The sequence below is a fragment of the Bombus affinis genome, chromosome 5, assembly GCF_024516045.1.
Source record: "Bombus affinis isolate iyBomAffi1 chromosome 5, iyBomAffi1.2, whole genome shotgun sequence".
In the NCBI taxonomy this organism is placed as follows: Eukaryota; Metazoa; Arthropoda; class Insecta; order Hymenoptera; family Apidae; genus Bombus; species Bombus affinis.
This window is the reverse complement of record NC_066348.1, coordinates 16,074,593-16,098,178: the sequence shown is the minus strand read 5'-3', so window position 1 is coordinate 16,098,178 and position 23,586 is coordinate 16,074,593. Positions and strand designations below refer to the sequence as shown.

The 23,586-nt window shown below is 46.9% G+C and overlaps 1 protein-coding gene across 1 annotated transcript; it reads right to left on the bottom strand.

The window, feature by feature from the left end:
- Positions 1 to 450: 450 nt before the first annotated feature.
- Positions 451 to 23,137, bottom strand: LOC126915995 (MDS1 and EVI1 complex locus protein EVI1-A-like). The gene is made up of 2 exons (XM_050721323.1): positions 22,028 to 23,137; positions 451 to 6,989 (listed from the first exon to the last, which is right to left on the bottom strand). Exon 2 carries the CDS (start codon positions 6,935 to 6,937, stop codon positions 5,579 to 5,581), a length of 1,359 nt encoding a protein of 452 aa, XP_050577280.1. The 5' UTR covers positions 6,938 to 6,989; positions 22,028 to 23,137; the 3' UTR covers positions 451 to 5,578.
- Positions 23,138 to 23,586: the final 449 nt, after the last annotated feature.

Below are 23,586 nucleotides of genomic sequence, written 5' to 3'. Positions count from 1 at the left end.
ATAAAACTAGAAAGGAGATCTTGAAGAATTGGCGAACAAAGAATGGAAAAATCAAGACGAAGATTCAGATGCATCGACCATATGATGGCGAGCATGTTCGGAAAAACTTGAACTTTCGACTCGTCTGATCTACGCATCTACCGTTACTTTGCAAATGCTCGGTTTTTTCTCGCGTTAGAAGGAAACAGGAATTATTAGATAATTGTGTAGCATCGAGAAAGGCAGTTTGATTCGTTTTAACGAAGACCTCTTCGTCTTTCCAGCTAACTTTCTTTTAATCGCGTCTCATAATCACGGAGAAGCTCGCGAAATTGTAGGGACGCAAAAATAGGGAGTTTAATGAAAGGTTCGGAGAGGTATACGTATAGACGGCAGAAACGCCGTGAGAGAGCGGAGAAAGTAAACGCAAGTACGATGAGAGTTTCTTTAAAATAAATTTCCACGTGTAACTTCGTTTCTCTCTCTTTCTCTGTATGTGTACATCCATATATATTTTTTCAAATCGAATGTTACATATAAACATATATACAGTTCACCACTATATTCTACAGGACGCGCGACTACGGGGGCTAAAACAGAGAGTGTGTGTGTGTTCTTTTTAACTTAAGTATAAAGTAGGAGCACTTAAGAAGGAAAATCGTTCGTAAGAAAAGAGCGGTAATATCTTTCGTTTTCGCGACGAGATCATCCACGCTGACAAACGCGTACACGTCCGTTCAACTTTACAACGATGCGCGAAACCAAAGGTGAAGGGACGCGACACATATCGAGGCAAAGGATTCGTTGATCTCGCGATGACAGCGATCCCTGCCATTCGATCGGCGTTGGATCGCCCCATCGAAATTTGACTATGTAAAAAACGAAGGAAAAAGGAAAATAAAAGACAAAACTGAGCGTGGATGGACAACACCTGCGCACACTTACGAGCTAGCGGTTCTAAAAGGTAACGAGCGCTTGATAGCTTGGTCGGCTGGCGGCGCGGCGCCTGTTTCTGGCTAAACGGTAAATACGTATAACTCGGTAACCTCGGTGAAATCACAATCGTCGTACGATTTACACACACACGCACGCACATATATATTATATTTATATCCATTTTGCATATACAGCTCTATGTTTATATATATATATATATCTATTTGATACATATATATATGTGTATATATATATCAAAATTAAAACGGTACTCTTTCACGATCCGCCTGGTACACCTTGCGCGGGGCTGACTATGTTTAATTGCGACGAGTAGGAGGACGCGCGAGAACCGTCACCCCCGTCGTTTCGAGCAAACTCGATTTCGATGCATTTTGCGCACCAATTTCCTTCGAGTCGATGCTCGACAGACGAACGCGTTTAGGTGAGATTCTTCGTTGAAATTGCACGCAGACTGTTCGCGGGATTAGCTGCTTCCAGCGATTCGCCCATCGACGAGTTCGTCTCGGTTTGCCACCGGAACGATAGCGCTCGTGGAATTTAGATCTCGCGGAACTCGCCGATGAGCGATAAACTAATACCTTTGCGACGACTTCGACTAACTAAATTGAGCCTCGTTTCAAATTCTAGCAGCTACATAGGTACATGTATTTTGTTATATTATAATTCGCTAATACGATTCGTATCGCTAAAATATCGCACGTCGTATGTATATACAATGATTGGAAAACAGGAGCCGGGCAATCCGTCTAATCGCGTCTCGAAATCGAAAGGTAAGAGCGAGCGTTTCGAACACCACGATGGAATCGCAATTTCTAACAGGGTTTGTAAAGCGGCCGCGGACGTATTTTCTCGTCGGGTCTTTTTCGTACGATGTTTTTCCCTGTCCTCGTAACAACAGGCTGTCGTAATTCAAATCGTGCTAACCTGTTCAGTGAAATCACGCGTGCAAACTGGAACGAGATGAGATCGAAAAAACCGGCGCTCGGACGTGAGAACATGCGGCGATTTTGTGGATAGACTCGTCTTCGAGAAATTTCGCGGCCTCTTTTTTTTCAGGCAACTGGTCGACGGATCGCCTAACGTGGAAACCAGCGACCGCTCCAAACGGAGATTCGCGTATTTTTCTGGAAAGTGGTGGCTTCGCTTCGCTATTACGTCGAACGATTTAGAACGAGAAGAGAAGAATCGCAGTGTTAGTTTTATTCGAGTACGCGCTCGTGTACGAGTTGGTTTCTGAAAACGAAACGAAGACAGAAGGGAGAGGAGATATTCGAGGAGTAACATCTGCAACGGGATCGGGGTTCGGGGATCGGGGATCGACGAGTTAAACTGACTGCGGAATTTCGGTCGAAATACGTTCGATCGGTGACTGTGGGAGGTGGCGAGGAAACCGATTTCCAAGGCTCGAGGTTTCGATCGATCTTTCTTTCTCCTCGTTCGGACGTTCGTCCACCGTTCTCCTCGTTCGGATCTGCGAGGACTCGTCGATTCGTTCGTTCCTTCTCTCGGCTGTGTCTCTCTGTTAACGTTTCATGGATGTCGAGACTCTCTCGCTTCGGTGTGACTCTTTTATTGCGTTTCACTTTCGCGATGAGCTTGCCCGTCCGATCGGGGCGTGGCAAAAGTGTAACGCAACAGAGGTCCGAGGCCATCGTCGGTCGGGATCGTATGCGTGAGGCAAGAAAAACAGGGCCTGCCATCCTCTCTCGAGGCTTCGTTCGCGTAGCGCCGCGGAGGAGAGAGATATCTATACCGTAGAAGCTTAGTCACACCTCGGGCCACGTCCTCGTAACGCGTTGCATCGATCTCCTTACGAAATCGGTTCGCTCTTAAAATGGATTTTGTGAACACACGCGTCGTTGCATGCTGCGCGCGGATCCTCCCATTCCAGATGCGCATGCTGATGCATTGATGAAAGGAACTCCACCGCCTCTCTCTCCCTCTCTCTCTCTCTCTCTCCATTTCCCGACTTCCAGACAAACTTCTGTCGACCGTTTCGTAGCTTCGCATCGTGAAATAAATTTCAATGTTTCAACTCTGTCGCCAATCTTCCGGTTATTGGTATTCAACATTCAGTAGAATTCTAGTTGCAAAGTTTCCTACCAAAGTTGCGTCGAGCAGAAGCGACGTTAGTTTTTCCGTCGTTTACCATTCCAGGGACGATTTTATCGCGTTTGTTTGTTGCAATGCGTTGCATTTGCCAGTCGATGACGATTTTTATCGGCTAGATATCAAGGTCGCGGTTGTTCAAGGTTCGCGTTTCATTTAGTCGGCGGCTCCTGTAATTTAGAAGATCGCCGACATTCCAAATTAGAAAGCGCAAATAGTTTCTCACGCGTCACCGCTCGAATCCTCTGCACCACCGTTTCTTCGGATTTCTTGGGAAAGAATACGCCCAGGCCTCTCCTCGTCGCGCTTTCCGCTTAATCGCTCGTCGATCGTATTTACCAAGGTCAAGATGATCTCCTGACCGCGTGGTTCGCCATATCGTGCACCTCTGCACCTGCGCTACTTACAGTGAATGTCGGTACATGGTAGAAAGTACCGATAAATTGCCACCTAGTACCGCGCCGGCAGCCGATTCGATCGTTTCCAACCTCCCTCTCGCTTTTCCACTCGCTTCCCTCTACTCTCGCGCGCTTTAATTTCCCTAATTTCCATGTTTCCGCAGCGAAATTCCTTCCTCGCTAATCTTCTCGCGGAATTTTTCGTTTCGCTACCGTTTCGATCTTTGGTACCGTGATTCCACGTTTCTCGCACCGAGTTTCCTCTCTTGCCAATCACCGAGTCGTTGCTCAATGATCCACCGCGTCGTAAATACGAAACCCGGCCAATTTCATTCAATCCGCGCGAGATGAGCGCAAAAAACGTCCAACTTTCCACCAGCCGGATTTCTAGCGGATTACGAGTCGCCCACGTAACCATCCGGTGCCAATTTTAGAAGCGTTCGTACGGTACTCCGTTGGCTGGCTGTTCGATCTAGATCGAGCGTAATTAATCTAAGCGGGCCCCGCTTACTCCCAAGGTCGAAACGCCACCCGTACACTCGCGCCGATTAGAAAGTTCAGATGAATTCGTAACCACGAACGGAAAGCGATCAGATCGTTTCGCCCCGGGTACGGTTTCCAGCGACCATCCGCAGGAAACGAGGGGCACGTAGGATCGTGTGGGATCCGGCCGATGGCGCCTTTACCAGCTTCATCGAGTCATTCTGGTAATGGTCGGCTACAGGAAGCTGCTTTTCCTGCGTGCTTTCCCACGTATTCAGTATTATTTATCTTCGATATAAGATTCATCCTAAAGTGCTACGCTAATTTCTCAATCTTTGCCTAATCCTTTCATCCGTTTCATCTTTGCATAATCATTTCATCAGTTTAAACTTTGCATAATTTCTACGCGTTCGACTTTTCTAATTTGATAAATGAAAGTCGATGATACCGACGGCTATAATAATCAGCGAATAACTCGAATGGCAAGACGACCCGTTCTTTCGATAATTTCTTGCTTCGTGAAAACCGTTCCACGCTCTGACGTCGCGTCTCCAACTTCCTCAATGACGAACTCAATGAAGAACTTAACGACTCGTGTCGCGGGCGTCGAGTTTCTCGTTCTTCCGGCCGAGGACGATCGACGACCGCACAGATCCGCCCATCGATTTCTATTTCGTAGTTGGTCGTCGGTGATCGACACCGCGGATTAGGATCGAGGCGATGGAGTGGTTAAAATTCACTTTCTAGGTCGTAAAATCGCGAAGCGTCGTTTTTAGCCGTTCCTTCCAGCCAGAAGGAATTTAAACCGCGTTCGTTCTGTATTTCCCCCGTGGTGTTTGGTCTTGTTCGACGATTTCGTCTGCTGGCTGTTGGCAACAGTCGCTGGAAATTATCTAGCTTTGCCCTTCGAATCGAACAGCAAATATTCTAACGAGAAGCTACGCGATTCCGCTGACTTGCTAATTTTGAAAACGGCTGGATGAGAAAAGAGGACGAATACGACGAGAATTTAGTTACAGTTTGTCAGCCCTCGCGCGTTTATACACGTTCCGTGTAAATTAATCTTCAAAGTACAGGAGGGTATTGTACTTTATAGAATTATATAAAATTTTGTCTTCGATCGACGATAGTATAGTTCCTTCCATAACACTGCCTTGTCGATTAATTTAAAAACGGAATTGCACGTATTTTATTAGTCCACCTTGCCCTATTGGAACATAATATTCTGACGTCTAATGGTACTAAGATACTACTTAAAGTCGAGTTTTATCGTCCGCCTCGGCTAATTGTAAGTCTCTGCGCATCAAATACTTCGGAAAACATTTCAGGCACGTTCCGTAAGGCACCTCTTCGTTTGATCAACGTTTGAACACGATGAATTCTAGTTACCAAGTGTTAGAATTACACGAGAATGTAAAATTAGCGAAACAAGTCCGTTGTGTAAAAGTAATTCGTCAACGGTAAGATCGATACTTTGTCCTCGGGTAAACGGACAGCTATTCACGAGCGATGGTTCCGTCGTCCACCGAACGGATGGCGACGTATCGGCGAAACTCGGAATCCCAAGGAACCGTATCGATTCGGGGATACTTCGATGTCTAATTAATCGTACCCGACGAGGAATCGTCGGACGTACGATCGGATTCCCCGACTCAAGTGTTATTTCCAGGGGACAATGGCGGAGAATTAACTTCTCGTTGCTCCTCTTGCACGCTCTCGGGTCTGCTGGCGGTGCTGCTCGACCTCGAACTCAGGTTATCCCTGTCGCTGAAGTAGGAAGAATCGCCTCTCTTCTCTTCCAGCTGAAGTTGTTGTTTGTCGTTCCTGAAGTCGTCTCCTCCATGACCCAGCAGACCAGGGAAGTACGGTATTCCTTGTCTCTGCGAGGTGATCTTGCCCATGAAACTGCGAATCTCTTCGAAGTAAGACTCGTCCGCTCTCGGCAATTGTCCGTGGTACCTCGATCTAACTTCGTCCAGTATCGTTGGGCCATCGGCGTCGTGTTTCTTCAAGTGTCTGTCCAGGTTGGTCTGCTGTCCGAAACATCGTTCGCACAGCGGGCACTTGAACGGTTTTTCCTTGTTGTGGATATTCCTGACGTGACGTTGAAGGTTGCTAGAGATGCTGAAGCTTCTCTCGCAGTACTTGCACTTGTACGGTTGCTCGCCGGTGTGCGTCCTCAGATGCCGCGTCAGGTTCGCCGATCTGGGGAACACTTTACCGCAGAACTTGCACGAGTATCTGTCCTTCGGCTTTAGACCGGCTTGAACGCTGATCGAGTAAGGTGGAAGATTGGAAGCTTGTTGTTGTTGCTGCTGCTGTTGCTGCTGCTGTTGACTCGAGTGACTTTGTTGCTGTGGCTGATGTTGCTGGCCACCCGAGGGACTCGGAACTCTCGCGGCAGCCTGAGAGGAAGAGGACGACGTGGAGGAAGTGGTGGAAGAGAATCTGTTCGGTGGCAATGGTACCATGGTCGGTAACGCTCGCACTTGGATTTTAGGTAAATCTGGAACCGACGAACTGTGATGGTGCGACCGGTACATAGCTTCGAGGACCAACGGATGAACGGCATGATGCTGAGGAAACAGAACCGTATGATAGGGAAGATTTCCGCCGAGACTATTTTGGTTCAGAACCTCTATCTCGTTCTGATTCTCGTCCGTGAGTCTTTCCTTCTTGTGATCGACGCGAAGATCCAACGGTTCGCAGTCGAGATCCTCCTGATGATGAGATTGAGGCGGTCTAGCCGCCGGACTCATATGAGGCTGTTGCCGGTGTTGCTGTTGATTCGTGGGGCTCGACAGGCCACGACCGTGGCCGTGGCTCAAATCGTATGGCAATTCTTCAACGTCCGGCACGCGAACGCTCAACGGATAGATGCTGGCTTGCTTCGGGCTGATGTGGCCCGGCATTTTTCTTGGACTCGAGTCTTTCTCCCGCATGGCTGGAGGGTACTTCGGGTCGTGCAACAACGTTGGGGGCAGGGGAATGTTACCGAGATATCCGCTCATCACACCGCTTCTGTCACCCTTGGCTTTGCTCCTGCTCGTCGCTCGGTATGATCTGAAACGACCGACAAATTTTTTACAGTCACTGAAAATAAATTCGATCGAAAATCGAACGTTTACATTGCAATTTAATTTTCAATCTTCGTCGTTGTTTCGTTGCTGCGACAACGAGCAAATTTACAACGAAAGAATTCAAGTATCGTACCAGACGCGTTTCGTTCGGATCGCTGACAAACTGATACGATTTACCGAAAGGATATCGTTTCTGCCAGATTCACGAATTAATCCTATACGTCAAAACGAGACCTACCTAAGTAACGTACGAAACCGAATGCGATACATCAAAGCGTCAACCATATCATGATGGATGTTCTTTCAGCCGGAGGCGATGATAGCGACACGTTTTTCGAAGCCGTAGAAATTAATCTTCCGATCATTCAAATTGCTCGCGTTTTTGTGCGTTGACGTCACGCTGGACGATATCGAGATACTTTAGTAACGAACGCGCGTGTAACGTACAGCACCAACGATTTCTACCATGAAAGATAGCGAGGAACAAGCCGCGAGGATGTTACGAAGTTCTTCAGTATACGATCTCCATGTAACGGAACTCTAGTAGAACGTACGACGATCTAGCTTTAAAACGAGACACGTGATACAAGAGATTCATAGCCAGTGACATAATCGACGTGTTAACCGTTGGTTCAAACTTCTTTTTACAGCACGTGCTATCTATCTTAATCAACGGACATCGTATTCTCTTGATTTTGATTTCGATCTTACGAAACTGATCTCCGGGCAGATCCGTCTGTATAATGTACACGCGTAATGTAAAATCGCTCGAGCGAATCGACAAGAAAAAGTTGTTTTATTCCTTAAATTACGATTTTATAATCCAACTGCATTTAAAGAAATTGGGGTGCAGCGGATAAACACACTGTTCGTGCAACAGAGATTGCAAGAAAGTTATATGATACGTGCTGCAACGAAGACAGGTTGTCGCGTTAATGTTTCCTTATCTGGCATCGAAATCACCGCGCGTAAATCCTTACTTATGCGCGCGTTAAAGTCTTCGGTGGGCATATCATTTTGTACGAAATTCGCCCGTTTCGTTTTTCACTATCGTTCGCTCTGCCGAAGGTAAATCGAATTCTTCGATCGATCTTCGACGAAGGAAGTTCTCGCTAATTCGAGAAATCGAAGAATCCTTTCACAGCCGGTGTCGTTTCACGCGAGTCGATCCAGTTACCGAAGAAGCTAATCTTCAGCTGGTTGTCCAGTTCCAACGAAAGAGAAATCCGCCGGTGACAGGGTTGGTGACGGGTGAAGGGGAGAGGGGGACGAGGTGGAGGAGCGAAGGGGACCGAGGGAAAAGGAGGAGTTGGCGACGGTGCAAGAACCCCGTTCCGGCGTAAAAGGAGCAGGAGCAAAAAGCTCGCGACCGACAATAGTGAAAAGCGTTAATTACGAGTGTAGAGAACGCGACGAGAACTGTTAGGTGTTCGGTTGGAATCGAAAGTGTACCGAACGGTTCGGAAACAGCGATCCCTGCCGGACGATGTTCGATGATCCAGAACGGCCGAACGGTTTCGTTCGCGAGTCGTTAACCCATCGTTGCGTGCAAAAACCGAGATAAATTCCTCATCGGGAAAACGGTTCTCTCGAGCTTCTTTAATGACACTCCTAGCCTTTATTACCGGAATTATCGATGGACAGCGAGAAAGCCGCTAATTCTGAATTCCAACGATAAGAGATAGTAACTGGACCGTTCCCGTTGCTTTCCTCGCCTTCTCCGCGAATCGTATTCGTCGCGAAGAGAGCCGATAGGCATAGAGACGCGTCGTTCGTCTAGATGTCGTTGATTAAGTTCGATTTACATATCGTACTTTCCCTTGTTCCCATCCGAGTCGGCCAGCCGGAGAAACTCGCGTGTGCTAATCAGATTTTTCACGGGATACAACGTCGTCGTCGACGACGACGACGTAACGCGTCCAACAGCAGATAACACGATCTTAAAGGCGCCTTTTACGAACAGAATCTCTGCCTGTCGTTAATTCGAACGTTTGGTAGTTGGTGGTTGTTGGTTTAACGAGCCCGCTGCCGCTTAATCGACCGTGAGGCTTTCGACGAGAGCGCGCGCTCGTTCTCCCTTCACAGATTTCCGGTAACTTAATCGCGAGCGGAGCGTACTTCTCGGAATTTCGTTTCCCTCGAGTAAGCCCGAGGCACCGCTTTATCTCCCGAAAGGTGGAGTTTCTCCGAGCGACTTCGTGAGTAATGTCCACGGGAAACGGTAGCTGGTTCCGTGGAACGGCAGTCGAAACAAGAAGAAGAAAAGGCGGGGCACACGATCCTTAAAGACTGACATCTGTTACGTGAATCAAGCTCGACCGACGTTACCAGAGATCGGTCGAGATCCACATGCCGCCGGCCACGATCCAGTTTTCGGTTTCTAGAAAGTCGGGATGAGTCGGGCGTGGTTTGTCTCTCTTTCCCTCGTCGTTTCTTTCTCGTTCACCCTCTGCCTCTCGCTCGTTGTCGTCCTTGCCGGTATGATTTCTCTCCCGACATTCACCTACGTGTACCATAAGTGCGCCTCCAGGGCCGCATGCGGTCCACGTACATATTGCACAATGCGTTGTTTTTCGAGCGTTGTTATGCTTTGGCAACATCTTTTAACGTAGCGTTTTCACTCGACCAATTCCGTCCCGTTTTTATCAATATCACGTATTTATGAACCTCGAATTTTACGAGACTCGACATTTTCTCTATCCTTAAAATTTCTACAACCCGAGAATACTAATTTCTACGTCGTTTATTCGCGTTTACCTATACGTTGTTACATTCTATATCTTAGTATCTTGATATTTCAGGATGCATCGATATCTTTCAACGCAACCATCGTCAGATTTTCTGATTTAATTATATCGTGTTTCGAATAAATAAAAATAACCCACGCGTTGCGAGCCAAGATCATTAATTCAACTCGCATGGGTTCCCTGTTTGCGCATGTATCTGAAAATCTTCGAGCGTTAAATGCGTCCCTGCGGCGTGGTAAACATCGTTCGTGTAACGCGTATAACCGTTCGCCACTTGTTACCCGAACGGACCACGTCCCTGGCCGGATTGTCAGGCGCAGGGAAGATTTCAATCGGTCGTTTCTTTTCGCGTGACGCAACTTTTCTGTTTTTTGATCGGCGAGAAAAAACAGCGAGACAGTGGAACGAAGTAAAGAGAAAAAAAAGAAGAAAAGAAGAAAAGAAGAAAGGTGTTTGAGGTATTCAAATCCGACACTTTTCTAGCATTTTTACAGTTCGTTATAATTTTTCTTTCTGCGATTAACCTGTCCAACGCTATGAACTCGTACGTTGATTCAATATTTTGTTTATTGTTACGTGTTACAGTAGCAACAAATTGCTTTTCTGTTCTACCTTTATGAAACGTGTCTTTTTTCGAACCTACGGTTCGCCACATAGACATAATATAACAAAAAGATCGTTTAATCGTTCAAGCACGAAAACCTAATCTGATACATTTTCAACGAATAAAAAATAACGTTGAGATTTTTGCATCTTGATTTTAAATTAATAAACGCTCGACGTCTTGACGCTGAACAGATTAATTCGCACGGATGGTGCTTATTTGGCAAATTATCGACCAGGCTAATATTACTCAATGGCTTAAAAATCTTGCAGAATTCCGTTTTAAGATCGTGCTCATTGCGAGAAAGGTAGGTTCTCGCTACGGATTTCGGACGATCTTGATCCGCGAGCTGTCCCCTATCCAAGCACTGTTCGAGTCGAGCGACATGGCGAAAAACAAGATGCGGTCGAATAAGAAGAAGCAAAGAAGAGGAAAGAAAGAACGCGTCGGTTCATGTCTTTCCTTGTTGCACGGGGTCCCTGTATGAGGTACGATCGCTCCTGCCGATAACGGGGCCAAGAGGTGCCGGCATTTAATTACGACGCAGGCCCCTTTAACCACCGCCTTGTCGGAGATAAAATACGAGACGCACCACTAAATTCATAGGGGCCGCGACACCGAAATATTGCTCTACGTGTGCGACAGGAAACCGCGTGTAATTTTCGGTTGGCCGTTGCCTCTTTTGCTATAAGTGTAAAATTGCTTCGATAGCCGGTGTCGCTGCTGTAACATTGTAATTGGCCGATCGGCGTGCGTCAAATTTGCGTACCGTCGCTCTCCACCGATAGATAACGACGATAAAACAAATGGCAGCGTCGCGTTACGGGAAAATTTTGGTCCGAAGCCTTCGTCAATTTCCAAGGATTTATCGGGTAATAGGAGGTTGTCGGAAGATGGCCACAGAGCAAGTACAAAATTGTAACAGAAATTCCTTAACTACCCATGTGAAATTCGAACCGTATTCTCCAAGCCGAGTGGAACTTTGGTCATTCTCATGTACCCGCAAGGGTAAATGGAAGTAAAAGTATCACAGGCACCAGTACTATAGGCGAATTCGAGGGAAGGTGGACAATAAGCGATCGCGAAACAGCGAGGAGGCAGTGAAAGGTGGTAAAACGATACAGAACAGCGAACGAGTGGCGTTCAGTTTCTGCGCCGCTTAATCGTTTTCAATGTTACTTTCATTCGGCCTGACAAGCGACACCGTTCATTATTCATCGAGCTTCGCGTTTCGTGCTTGCACCGGCTACTCTGACTGAATTAATTTGTCGACAACATTTCGTCCGGTTGCGTACGCGTACGTTGCGCGCGTGCAACGCCGATAAATCCGACGATTATTATTTATGATTTCGCCTCCGCGGTATAAAAGCTCCGAGTCCGTTTCCTATGTCGGCTTGATCGCGCCCACGCGGTGTTTGGTAGTTAGCAACCTTGTTCGCGCATACGGCTACATTTCCGCGGAACAAGTGAAACGAAGGGAAAGGAGGACGACGAAAGGGAAAAAGCGAAGCAAGTTGCATTACGTCTCGGTTGCGAGACACGTATTGAAATGTCCTCGAGAATATCGAGTTTCTCTGAAATACTTGCTGCATAGCCTTGAGTTCGTCCACAGATCTTAAATCAACGAACGAAAGGTGGTTAGGTTAAATGGTTGCAACTAATTTACTGGTAAATTGGTTCGCGTCGAGAAAGTACTCCCCGCAGTAGAAACTGTCCGTTCCTGATTAGACGTGTCTGGGCTTTTTCTACTTGCACCGCGCTCGCGCCGCGTGCCACGCCAACGCGGTTCTGTTATTTTCATTTTACCGCAAGGTGTCTGCGTGCTATACGCAGAATAAATAAAATTTTAGCCAGAAAACGCACCTCGTCTACGTAATTTTGAAATGGACGACACGCAATCGGCGATATATTAATTATGCTCGACATTACGAAACGCTTAAACGGGAGCCTAAAATAAGCAAGTCTCGGAGCTCCGGTAGAGGAATCCGGATGGAATTTTTGCAGCTGGAAAAACGACAAAAGGAGAAGTGATTCGTCTTTTTTTTATCGTTGCACTTCTATGGAAACACTGCCATAACGCGTCTCGCTAACCTTATCGGTTCTCCGAGCCAATCTTTCTATTCGGATTGCGATGAATGGGTTAAAGAAACCTCTTGTTTGGTTTCCGGTACTTCTACAGACGGTCTGACCCTAATAGGTATTCAGCCATTAGGATCGAGCAAAGACAATGCCGTCAGAGATGACTGCAATCTCGCTTCCAAGGGAACGACGTATCATCCACATTCCTCTCTGTCTCGCTAGAAACCTCATTGAATAACAGTCTTACGTTGTTGAATTTCAGACACTTTCGAATCTGCATTTCAATCTGCGTGCTCATTAAAGTAATACGCTCGATTCGAACTAAATTCCAACGGAATTCGATAGAAAGTAAGAATCAAAGACATATCCGATGCATAGTAAAAACATTTAGGTGGATCAGAGGCAATATCTTTGCGAAGAACAACAAACGTAATTTTTCCTGGTTCGCGTTCGGTTTAATTTGTCCAGTAGTTACGGAGCGAGTTAACAGCGATTCGTTCGAGTGAAACTAAACCGTGGTACAAGGTAGCTGCAGGTGCTCTCCTAACTAGGAAACTTCAACGATGATGTGTACAAATTCGAGAGCGTTCTCGACGTGTTCAATAACAAGAACAAGGATTTGCTGCTTGGAACATAGGTAATTGCAATCGATAGATAGACGATCCTTCGTCGATGACTTTCCACGTAGTAATTCGCGGTCTCTCTCAAGCTACACGGACATATTTCGGAGTCCTCGGTATGAGATAACATTCGGTAATTTTCTCCGCTATTTCCACGATTCAGATAAATGCCCAACGGTTGCAGGCGTTTCCTCATGAAATCTTAACTATCGGCGCGCCGCTGGAATTTCGCCTTACACTCTCACCGCGGTACTGCCGCGAGTTCCGCGTTATTCGTCGACTCGTTGGTAAAAAGGTTGACAAAAAGCAGCGTGAAAGCAATGTAAAAAATATTAAAATGCGACAAGAGTACAGAGAGTATGAAAAAAGCGGAAGGTACGCAAGGAAATTTCTGCGTGGAGATACGATGTTTGATTAGAAAAATTAATCGGCTAATAATTCGTTGCTACAGGACAAAGCATGGTAGTTACTTTCTCGCGGAGTTTGCCCCGTTTCGAGGTGGAACGCTAATTGCCCGAGGTTAGCCAAATATTTCCAGCCCCGCCGGAAGAAGATTATGCCATTTATAGACGTTAGATCGAGGACTTGACAATACTGGTCTGAGAATTTTTCTCATGGGTCGCGCAACGCAACGCGTTTAGACCGCATCTGGTAACAGTAACGGCCATTTGTCTGCAAATTACGCGATAACAGAGGGAACCACGCGAAGAAGAGACACGCGAGTTAGAAACGGGAAAAGAAAGTAACTCGTGTCCATGGAAAGGAACTTCCCCTCGAGACGCTTCCTAATCGCGATTAATACAATTATCGTAATAGAAGAAATTCCATTCTGCGTAATTTCGGAATTCGAACGTTTAACAACGAATGTATAATTCAAGAAATTTCCGTATATTCCAGTCGAGTAATTATCGAAGATTAGCTACAACGATAGACACAAGTACTTTTGTCTAATTTTTTAACGTTCAATACGATATCCGCGATAAACTTTCGATTTAACGATCCATAATGTCAACTGTACCGCGCCTGAACCTCACAGGCAGTCGAGATTTCGTAAGAATCTTCAGGCGACGCTAAAGTGGCGCGAGAGGTGTCGAAAGAAGCAGCTCCCTTCTCGATCCGCTATCGGAAAATTGTTCGGAGCGTTGCGTTTCCAAGGAAGCCAGCTGACGAAGAGAAAGGAGCGGCGAAACGGAGGAAGGGTTCGCCGAAACAAAGACATCAAACGATTTACTCCGCCGTTAGACAGGTCGACCGAGTAGACCACAATCGGTTTCTCTCTGGTTCCAACCACTCGAAAATGCCCTCTGGCGGATATCCGAGTTTACGAAATCGAATCTCGAACGTGCCCGATGAAACCGATCAAAACGATACGCCACAGAGTGCTTAAGCTATTAGAGTTTTTGTATTGATTATTAGCAATCAAATTCTAGTGGTATTTAATTTTAGACGTTTAATAGGTTAGAAACTCCCTCTTTACAGCGTTATGGATAGCCTGATGTCGACGACACGCGTGTCTCACCGCATTGAATCGCTGTATCCGGTGGTCGTTTTTGTCACTCGATCGAAAGTGCACTTGGACGTGTGCACTACTTATTTATTTATCTTTGTTTTTTTTTTTTTTGCCAACGACTGCACAGCCTTGGTGATAGTCGATGAAAGTTATCGACAGCGTCGTTTAGTAAGTTTTACTATCGTTCGAGTCGCATTAAAAGATCACAGACAAGTTCTTAAATCTTTTACGGACGCACAATGGACATTATTCTGTGAGGAGAGGTCGTTGACACTGATAATGGAAATTTGTGGCGACGACGGTATATCACAGGTAAAGAAAGAACAGAAGGAAAGAGAATTCCTGATTCCAGGTAGGACGATGGGACTCGCAGATAAGGGAAGAGAGACAGCGTCAAAAAGCTATCGGTTATGTAATTGGTGTATTTCGGGCGATTCCACGGCGCTCGTGACCGAGATACGAAAATTACGTATGGGAGCGCACCTTCTCCCCGGCTAATAGGCGATTGTGATTTAAAAGGAGTGAAATCTGTGGCAGATGAGAAAACGAGCAGCGCGACAGTATAGAAAATAGACGCGGGGAACGCCCGTGAGCGACGCCACGGCGAGATCGATGACCCGCTGTAATTCAATTCGACGTATTAGAAAGCGTCTTTTAATTAATGCATAGCGAACGATATTGGCGGCGAGAACGAGTACACAGTTTGGTAAAGCTCCTGGTTGCCGTGATTAATTGTAATCGCTTCAACTAGGGGTCCAGTCGTGGAACGAGGCTGTCAGAACGTGGTCCGTAATTAGAACGGCGTACGATCGAACTGTTGCATAATCGATGACTGTGGTGTGGCCTAAATTCATGTTGTTCGATGTACGTATTCGAGGTATTCGTAACCGAGCAAAATGTGCTGTACGAGCCACCTCTTGCTCTAATCAGGCAGATTCGATCATTCTGTTTTCCTTACCATTCGCGACGATGTTTCTTTCGAGTCCACGTGTCACGTATCTCGCTATCTCGTATCGCGTACCATGGAATCGAAACGAGACTTCCTTCCGATACACGGAACTCGACGAAATGAATTCCGTGCCCTCGCGGGACGCGAAAGCGACGGAAAGAAATGTGCCAGGGATGGCAAAGAGCGGTCTCGTCAACGATCGTAACCGCGGAGAAAGGGGAACGCACGGGGGGACAGAGATGGTTGACTAACAAACGATGATTTCGTCCCGTGTCGCGTGAATATTTCATGAGAAAACGGTCGAAGAATCGATGCCACGTAGAACCGAGAGATCGGGGGATGGATGCGTTTAGAGATAACGAAACCGGAGTAAGAAAATGGACGAGGAGAGAGGCACGATGTCGCGGAAGAGGCGTGTGAAAGGGTGTCGCGACGGGTCTGTAAAGAAAGGAAGGGAGATGAACGAGCGACAGAAGAAAGAATCGGGCCAAACGCTAGCCAACAACGGGCCCCAAGGAAAATTCATGAAAATCTATTCCTGATTTTGTGACCGATCGTTGTATATATTTATACACGGTGTTGGCCAGGGTCCGCATCGATATCGGGGATTACCAACTTTCCACGAAGTGACACGAACGCTGTACAACTGCGTCGTTCCTCGTAGCGCTGTGTCTCGTGTCGCAAACGGGCAATTTCGCGCGTTTCGCGGAAATCATTGCACTCGTGGAAACGACGATTCTCCGGTACAAGTTTCCGATCTGACGCGTTCTCCGTAGAAAACGAGGAAATCGAAACGGTTTACTAGCGCTTTACCTGATTTTAGGAAAATCGGCGTATACGCGTTAAGCGATAGTTTCACGCTGAAGAAGAATTGTGCATTCCAGGAAAATCTAGAATGCCCTAATGGACACGCGATGTGATTCCAAATTGCTTGGCTGAGAGACAGAACCAACCGTGTCCTTCCAAGGCCACCGGTAGCCAATCATTTGCGAAACGAGCGTAAATTAGGGGATTCTCGCGAGGATCGATGGAATTCGAAGAAACGGATTCCCGATGTTTTTTCCGCTGCTTATGTGGAAAGTGGCAAAAGTGGATCTATTCGTCGTTTCGTTTCTGCGACCAACGCAACGATTCAATTTCCAGACAAGTCTACTCAACAAATTCATTCGTGTATTTATATCCTCGAAAGATTGCCATTGAATAGTCTAAAAATTTGCTCCTATAAGAACGATTGGTTTCCCCCGTGTAACAGACCTTCGATCAGGCATAACCTTCGATCGAGTAAATGGATGCACGTGCGTTTGCCGCGTCACATCGCGCTTCGTCAGTGGCCAGCTGTGAATCTAACGCTTCTCGTATGTAACTTTCAATAGATATTGAATGTAAATGAAGTAAAAATTGTCTAGACACTATTCAGATAACGACTCGTGTCGGAAAAGCTTCTCGGGAGAAAAAGTACGCGGTTTAACATGTACGTAAACGATTGTAAACAGAAAAATATTTTCTGTCACTTTTTAACCTAACGTTACTCAATAGCCAATTATACCATTCAAAGTCTGAACGTTGAAGCTTCTCTCTAACGAAGTGACCCTCGAACACTCGAACAGTTGTTATTCTCAAGGACATAATAAAGTTGATCCGATCGGTAGTCAGCAAAGTACGACATAGCTGATCCATAGTCCGTCCTAGAGTCAAGGTACACTGTACCATAGAACTAGGAGATTACTCCGTGTTTCTCCAGTCATCCTTATTTTCCCAACATGGTCGTCCGCGCATGATTAATCGAACGTCCCAAGTTAGGCAAACGTTATCGGCGCAACAGCGGTGGTGAACAACGAGGAAGAGACAAAGAGCCGTGATTCGATCGAGAAGAGGTCTGGTCCCGCTCTCGGTGAGGTGGCCACGAAGCGGCAACAAGCCTATCAAAAACACGATCATCGAATTCCCACGCGCATTAAATTATCACGTATCAAAACGGTTATCATATAATATCATCCGGTCGAGCGTTCGAACATTCATCAGAAATATTCGAGAGCTCTGACCAATGATGGAATCCTAATTCAGCGTTCGTACTCATTAAGACTGCGCTAAACTCGATCGTAATGAAATTAATATAAAGCGAGCGTAATGACTGCTTAAGGATATCGAGGCGAGTTGCACAGGTAATTACTTGCGTATGGACGCCGATTATGGCTGGGGAGAAGTCGCTTTCCTAACAAATCTAAGCTCGACTTTTGGCGAGAGAGTCGTACGACTAAAGGTTCATGCGAGATTCCTTTCATAGTAGTTATAGTTTCGATTTTCGTTTCACGTCACAAGTGCAAGATTATAGCCTCAAACTGAAGTTTTCAACGTTATTCGACGAATCGATGTCTCTTGTGCGAAACGATCGAGAACGGAGGACTTCGATGCACTCGATTGAATTGAATTCGCTCGTTTGGGATCATAACGTCGAAGGTCTTGATTTCGGAAGTTTTCACGACGAATATGCCGACAGAAGGTTGCAACCTTCTTGTGCCAGCTATAGTATTATTTCACAGTGTTTTTGGTCGTTTTCTGTAATGCTCATAAATCGAAACGCGACAAAAAGATTGCATATTCATGCTAATGTGCGATGATCGCTTCGGGCTCGTAAAAATGCCAGGTTCGTACTTTGACTGAATACGCATCATGCACGTGTCACGTTCGTTCACATTAAACCACCAGTTTATGAACTTTTTTACTTTCTGTTTTTGTTTCTGTTCGATCTGCAACGTTAAAGAGTATACCGCGTACAAGAAAACACCATATACCTTATCTGAACGAGAAAGGAATGAATCCACCTTTGTGTAGGAAACGAAAGCTCATTTTTTTTCGCAAAAGTACGAATGGTTTTTCTCGTTCTCGGATCAGCTCCAGTCTCGACTCGTGGATGTTTCCCCGGGAGGAAAGTAGGCGTGTGTCGCTCGTCTACGATAGGTGGGATCACCGCGACGGGACGGCAATGAGCTTAACAATGGCATTGCGGTACTGCTCGAATTTAATTTGAAAGCAGCAAAGGCCCATTGTACGTGTACACACAAACGGACGTATAAATAGACGCGGTCGGTGCGCGTGCCCACGCAACAACAGCTTTATGCCACCGAACATCCCCGTCTCCATCTTCCTCTCTCTTTCTCTCTTTCTCTCTCTCTCTCTCTCTCTCTCCCTCACTACTTGTACCGAGTCGAATTTACATTTACAACCGCGTGCGCGCGTCTTCTAGAATAAGAACGTATAAATTCTCGTTAAATGCGATTCTCCGAGACTTCGTTCTGTCGCCTCGGTTTCATCTGGACACTCGCGTCGCGAATTTAACAGTACCTAAATGCTGCCAGCGTAAACGGTGATCTGGCATGGTGATAGTTTTTGTTTATTTTAATACCTAAGATGGCAAGATTAATCATGTCTTCTTGTTGATATTTATGTATTTACGCGATTAAAGAATACCTAATGGACGAAGGAAACTTTTATTTGGATTGCATCAGGTTAATTACGTGGATGAAAACGTGAATGCGCGTAGACATTCGCGATCTAATAATAATGCTATCTTTTTCATGTTTGTAAATTAAAGTTGTTTATTATGTTCAATGTGTAAGGGGACTCAATAAGTTAGGAGATTAGCGGCGTTTTACGACAGCTTTCGAGATAACGGATAATAACGTAACACGATGACAAGCGGGACGGGAGGGGGGCACGAAAGATGCCACGAGGAGACGGCGTTGTCGTTCAGGAACCGTTTTATTGCCGTTTGCGCCAGTCCAGAGGCGAGGACATTGTTCGAACCTCTGGGAGTCTCTCATGATTGTCGTGCTTTTTCCATTCTCGTAATAGTGGTCGTATTCAAATAACGTCGGTACACGTTTACGCATCGCGATCGTTGGGCAATCGGAAAAAAAAAAGAAAAAGAGGAAGCGACCTGCAGTCGTTCGTGCAACTTCGCTCCACTTGACACCGACGTGCCACATTCGATTCGAGAGAATCGCCTTTCTTCTCGTTACGCAGCTGCATATTCCTCCAAAAACGTAACATCGACAAAATTATCACTCGCAGTGTTCGCAGTTGTTCGTATCGTTTGCTCGCGAGATAGTTTGATCCATCGAACGGTGTGGTAGAAATTTTCGTAGCTTTCGGACGACGCGAAGAATGTATTCAACTCGATACAGAGCGAAAAAGGAGTCGCATTATAAACGCATAAACGCGGAAAATTCTGAAAGCTAACCGTTGTAGGCATCGCCGTCCATCATTGGATCGCGATAAATCCGGCGTAGTTCGATTAGTATCGTCGTCGATTCCGACATTATAGATCAGTAGAGCGTTAATCGTACGAACCGTCCATGTAAATTACAGAGCGAAGCTGCTGGAAAAAAATCGAACAGTCGCCTGTGAGTTATTACGCAGACAGAGGAGACGCGGTCGCGAGGAATCGTTAATGGCACTTGGCGAGGATCGAACGGCGCGGTGGCGGGAACGGCGCAACCGGTTGAAAAGAAAGAAAATAATGGAACAGAGAGTGTGCGCGAGAGAGAAGAAGGGAAGGAAGGCCGATGCTATTGGTTTCACGCGACCGTTAACGGTCTTGTCGGTCTATTTCGATCGCGGTGTGGCTCCTACAACAAAAATTGAAGCGCCTCGCCGCTGGTTTACCTGTTATCAATTAACTGTTAACGTTGCTGCACGCTTGGAACCGTAAGCGCTGCGTGCACTATCGTACCCGGCCTTTTCTCTATGAATAATGTATCTCGGTTCGGGGAATTCGTGGCATTTAATCATTGAATCGTTAAGAGACGGACGACCGACTTGCAAAGATTTATGCGATACCCACGAATATTCCTGCACCGTCATGAGAATCTTCTGCCATGCCTGATGGCCTCCTTCGATTCGGAGCAGGCGACACGCGTTGAATGTCGCGTCGCTTCACGCGTACTCTCTGACAATGTTATCGATTCTTAAAAAATGCTCGTTAAACGATCGTAATAGCTTGAATCCCGGCAAACGCTATGTCGCATAAATTTTATATTAGTTTGCAAAGTTCTTTTCCTATTATATGTTCAAATATGTTAATAGCCACGGTGGACGATAAACGAGAGAGAGAGAGAGAGGAAAGAGCCGGTGTTACAGGGCAAAGATTTCACTGATAATACACAATAAAATAAATGAACAGGTCGTAGCATAAATGATCCGGAAGGTTCGTTGCAAATGTTTATTACCTTGCAGCAGCTGTTAGCTTCGATACACGTGCGGTTAATGGCGCCGTATTTATAAAGGGAATGAAAAAAGATATGATCGGTAAATAGGCACGTTTTGAATTGGAAAATAGCTGTCGTAATAGCGTAATAGTTAGACGGGATAATTATTTCGACAATCGTACAACCGGAGCAACTTTTCGATCGGAACATGCTATCGCGCGTTATAGGTAGCCAAGATTATGTAACGACTCTTTATACGTGTCAAAAGTTTCCTGTTTATTGACTCAGAAGTTATTACACTTACCCGTAAACTATATTAGATTATCCATCATGTTGCGCAACTATTCGCGCGATATTTTTAAAAAGTAAACAATAATATGATTCTCAAATCGGTTACTAAATCGTCCTCCAGGAATAAGCGATTTTTCAAAGTTTCGCGTAAATCGAGCGTCTAACCGCTCACATTGCGCCGAGTTATCTCGTGGCAGTCGCGATCCCGCGAATGGGCGCAGCCCCTCGCCAGTCCGGAGGCGCGTAAATTTATGAACGAGGAAACGGCAAGGATCGCGGCGGGAACATAGCTTTTGCGATGTGTCTCGTTGGTTGAGCGGCAGAACGAACCGTTCGGTGATATAAGGACGAGCGTGGGCGACGCTTACTTTTCAAGCGGAATCGCAAACGCGACTTCGAAACTGGTTCCAAGCGAATTAGACGGCCGCGGGAGACTCGTCGAGTGAAACGCCGCGTCGTCGCTCGTGCGTTACGGAAAACGATCTATGGATCTATTTGTTACACGGATCATTTTTCATCGTGCCACTATGTCCGATGATGAACGGCCGATTTTTTACGCGGCGTCCCACGATACGAACCTATCGCCTCCTAACATTTAAGTCGCGAGTCTATTTAATTTGTTGCCGCCTTGAGATTTGTATCCGTAGGATAGGATTTCGCGAAGGTAGAAAATTCCATTTCCTACTTGATCTCAGAGAGATATATCTTTGAGAAGTGAATATTCGTCGTTTTGTACGTAAAGATACCAAAGAAGGGAGTCGCAGGAGTACGAATCGAGATTTTAGATACGGCGAGGTGGTCGATAGGTCGGTAGCCAGTTAAGGAAGCAAACGTCTCAATCGATTTCAGGTTGACGCGTTTTCTTTTTCGTGATCTTTGCTCGTTTCACGCGACAGACGCTTCGAGAAATCGAACGCGATCGAGCGACTTCATAAATATTCAGAGGCGCCAGCCGAGGTAAACCTCGCCACGGGAAGGGAACGAGATCGGACGAAGAAGAACAAATAGGTTTACCTTATGCGTCATTCCATGACCTTGAAGCCGGGGGTAGTAGTTGGCTGCACTTCCGGTGAACGGTTTCTCACTTTCCCCACTTGTTTCGTTGCGATTTTTTTCCCCGTTCGATCAAACTCGTTTTCCTTTTTTCCCCCTTGATCGCGCGTTCGTAACAGTTCGACGAGTTCACCACAGCTCCACGCGAGAGAAAGAGAAGATAGAGTCAGTCAGTCGAGGGAGGAAGAGAAGAAGAGGTAGAAGAAAGCGAAGAGGAAAAATAGGAGGCACTCCGGTTTCAACAACGGCACACTATCCTCACACCCGAGCACTCTTCTTCTTCTTCGTTCATCGATCATCCGCGGATCGTTATTCTACGAGTATCCAGATCGAAACGTCCGATCGAACATCCTGACGGTGATTGCGAGGCTCCGCGACGGGAATCTGCGTTCCAAGAGCGTGCCTCGTGGCGGCGCGGCGGCGACCACGTGTTCGAGCGACAGATCGCGATGCGCTTCCCTCGCTTTCGGTGCGTGTCACGCGACAAACGCTGTTCCAGCGGATCGTTTCTAGGTCATCCGGATCACCGAATCGACGTGGAACGGGATAATTATCCTAGAACTGTGTGTCCTTTTTCCGTGCTTTTGACTAGAGATAGTCCTTCTTGCGAAACTGTCGTCGCTCGAACGGATGAAACGATCTAGGGCCACGCGACGACCAATCTTCACGGATGCACCTACGATCGTGTAATCGATGGATGTTGCACGCACGACCGTCGTGTATCCTGTCCGATCGGTGACGGTGACGGTGACGGTGGCGTGGTATCGTGGATGCGGAAGGTGTTTCGGCGGGGCGATCGTGGTGTCCCGCGTGATGTTTCCGATCGATCGCGTGGATCGCGTGTCGTGTCGACAGGACAGCCGAGTCCTGACTGGTTGGTTCCTCGACTGGAGAGCACGGAGAAACGGAAGGAGTCAACCACGTTGCTCAGCACCGTCCGGCGATCGTTTGGTGCTCCTTGTTCAGGTCCTCTCTCGAGGCGTGTGATATCCCCCCCGTCGGGCTGCCTCGTGGACGAAGCGGAATATCAGCGAACGCTCTCGACGAGATTCGTGAGACGCGACTCGCTGCGAGTCGTGGCTCGTCGAGGCGGGAACGGGGAGAGCCGTGGCGTGGCGTGGCGCGGTGAGGCGAGACGGTGCAGGAGACGCGACGACGAGAGGAGGCTGTGTGTACGGTGGTGAGTAAGCCGAGTGTATCGGTGAGTAAAACTGCGTCGCGCGAGCGAACAGAGGGGTCGGGGACGGGAGAGCGCGCGGCGTGGTCGCGATCGGAGTGGCGAACACCGAGACGGTGAAACGGAGCAGGGGAGAAAAAGGTGATCGGCGAGAAGAGAGAAAGAGAGGAAAGTAGACCAAGTTGGTGGAGCAAGCGAGAGGCGGATCGATAGTGAAAGAGAGACGGAATGATATCGCGAGGAGAAGCACGCACACAAAGAGAATGGTACCGTGGTGGACTGGGCGGGGAGACTGAACTCGTAGGTTGGCGGGTAGGTTGGTAAGTAGGTAGGTAGGTAGGTA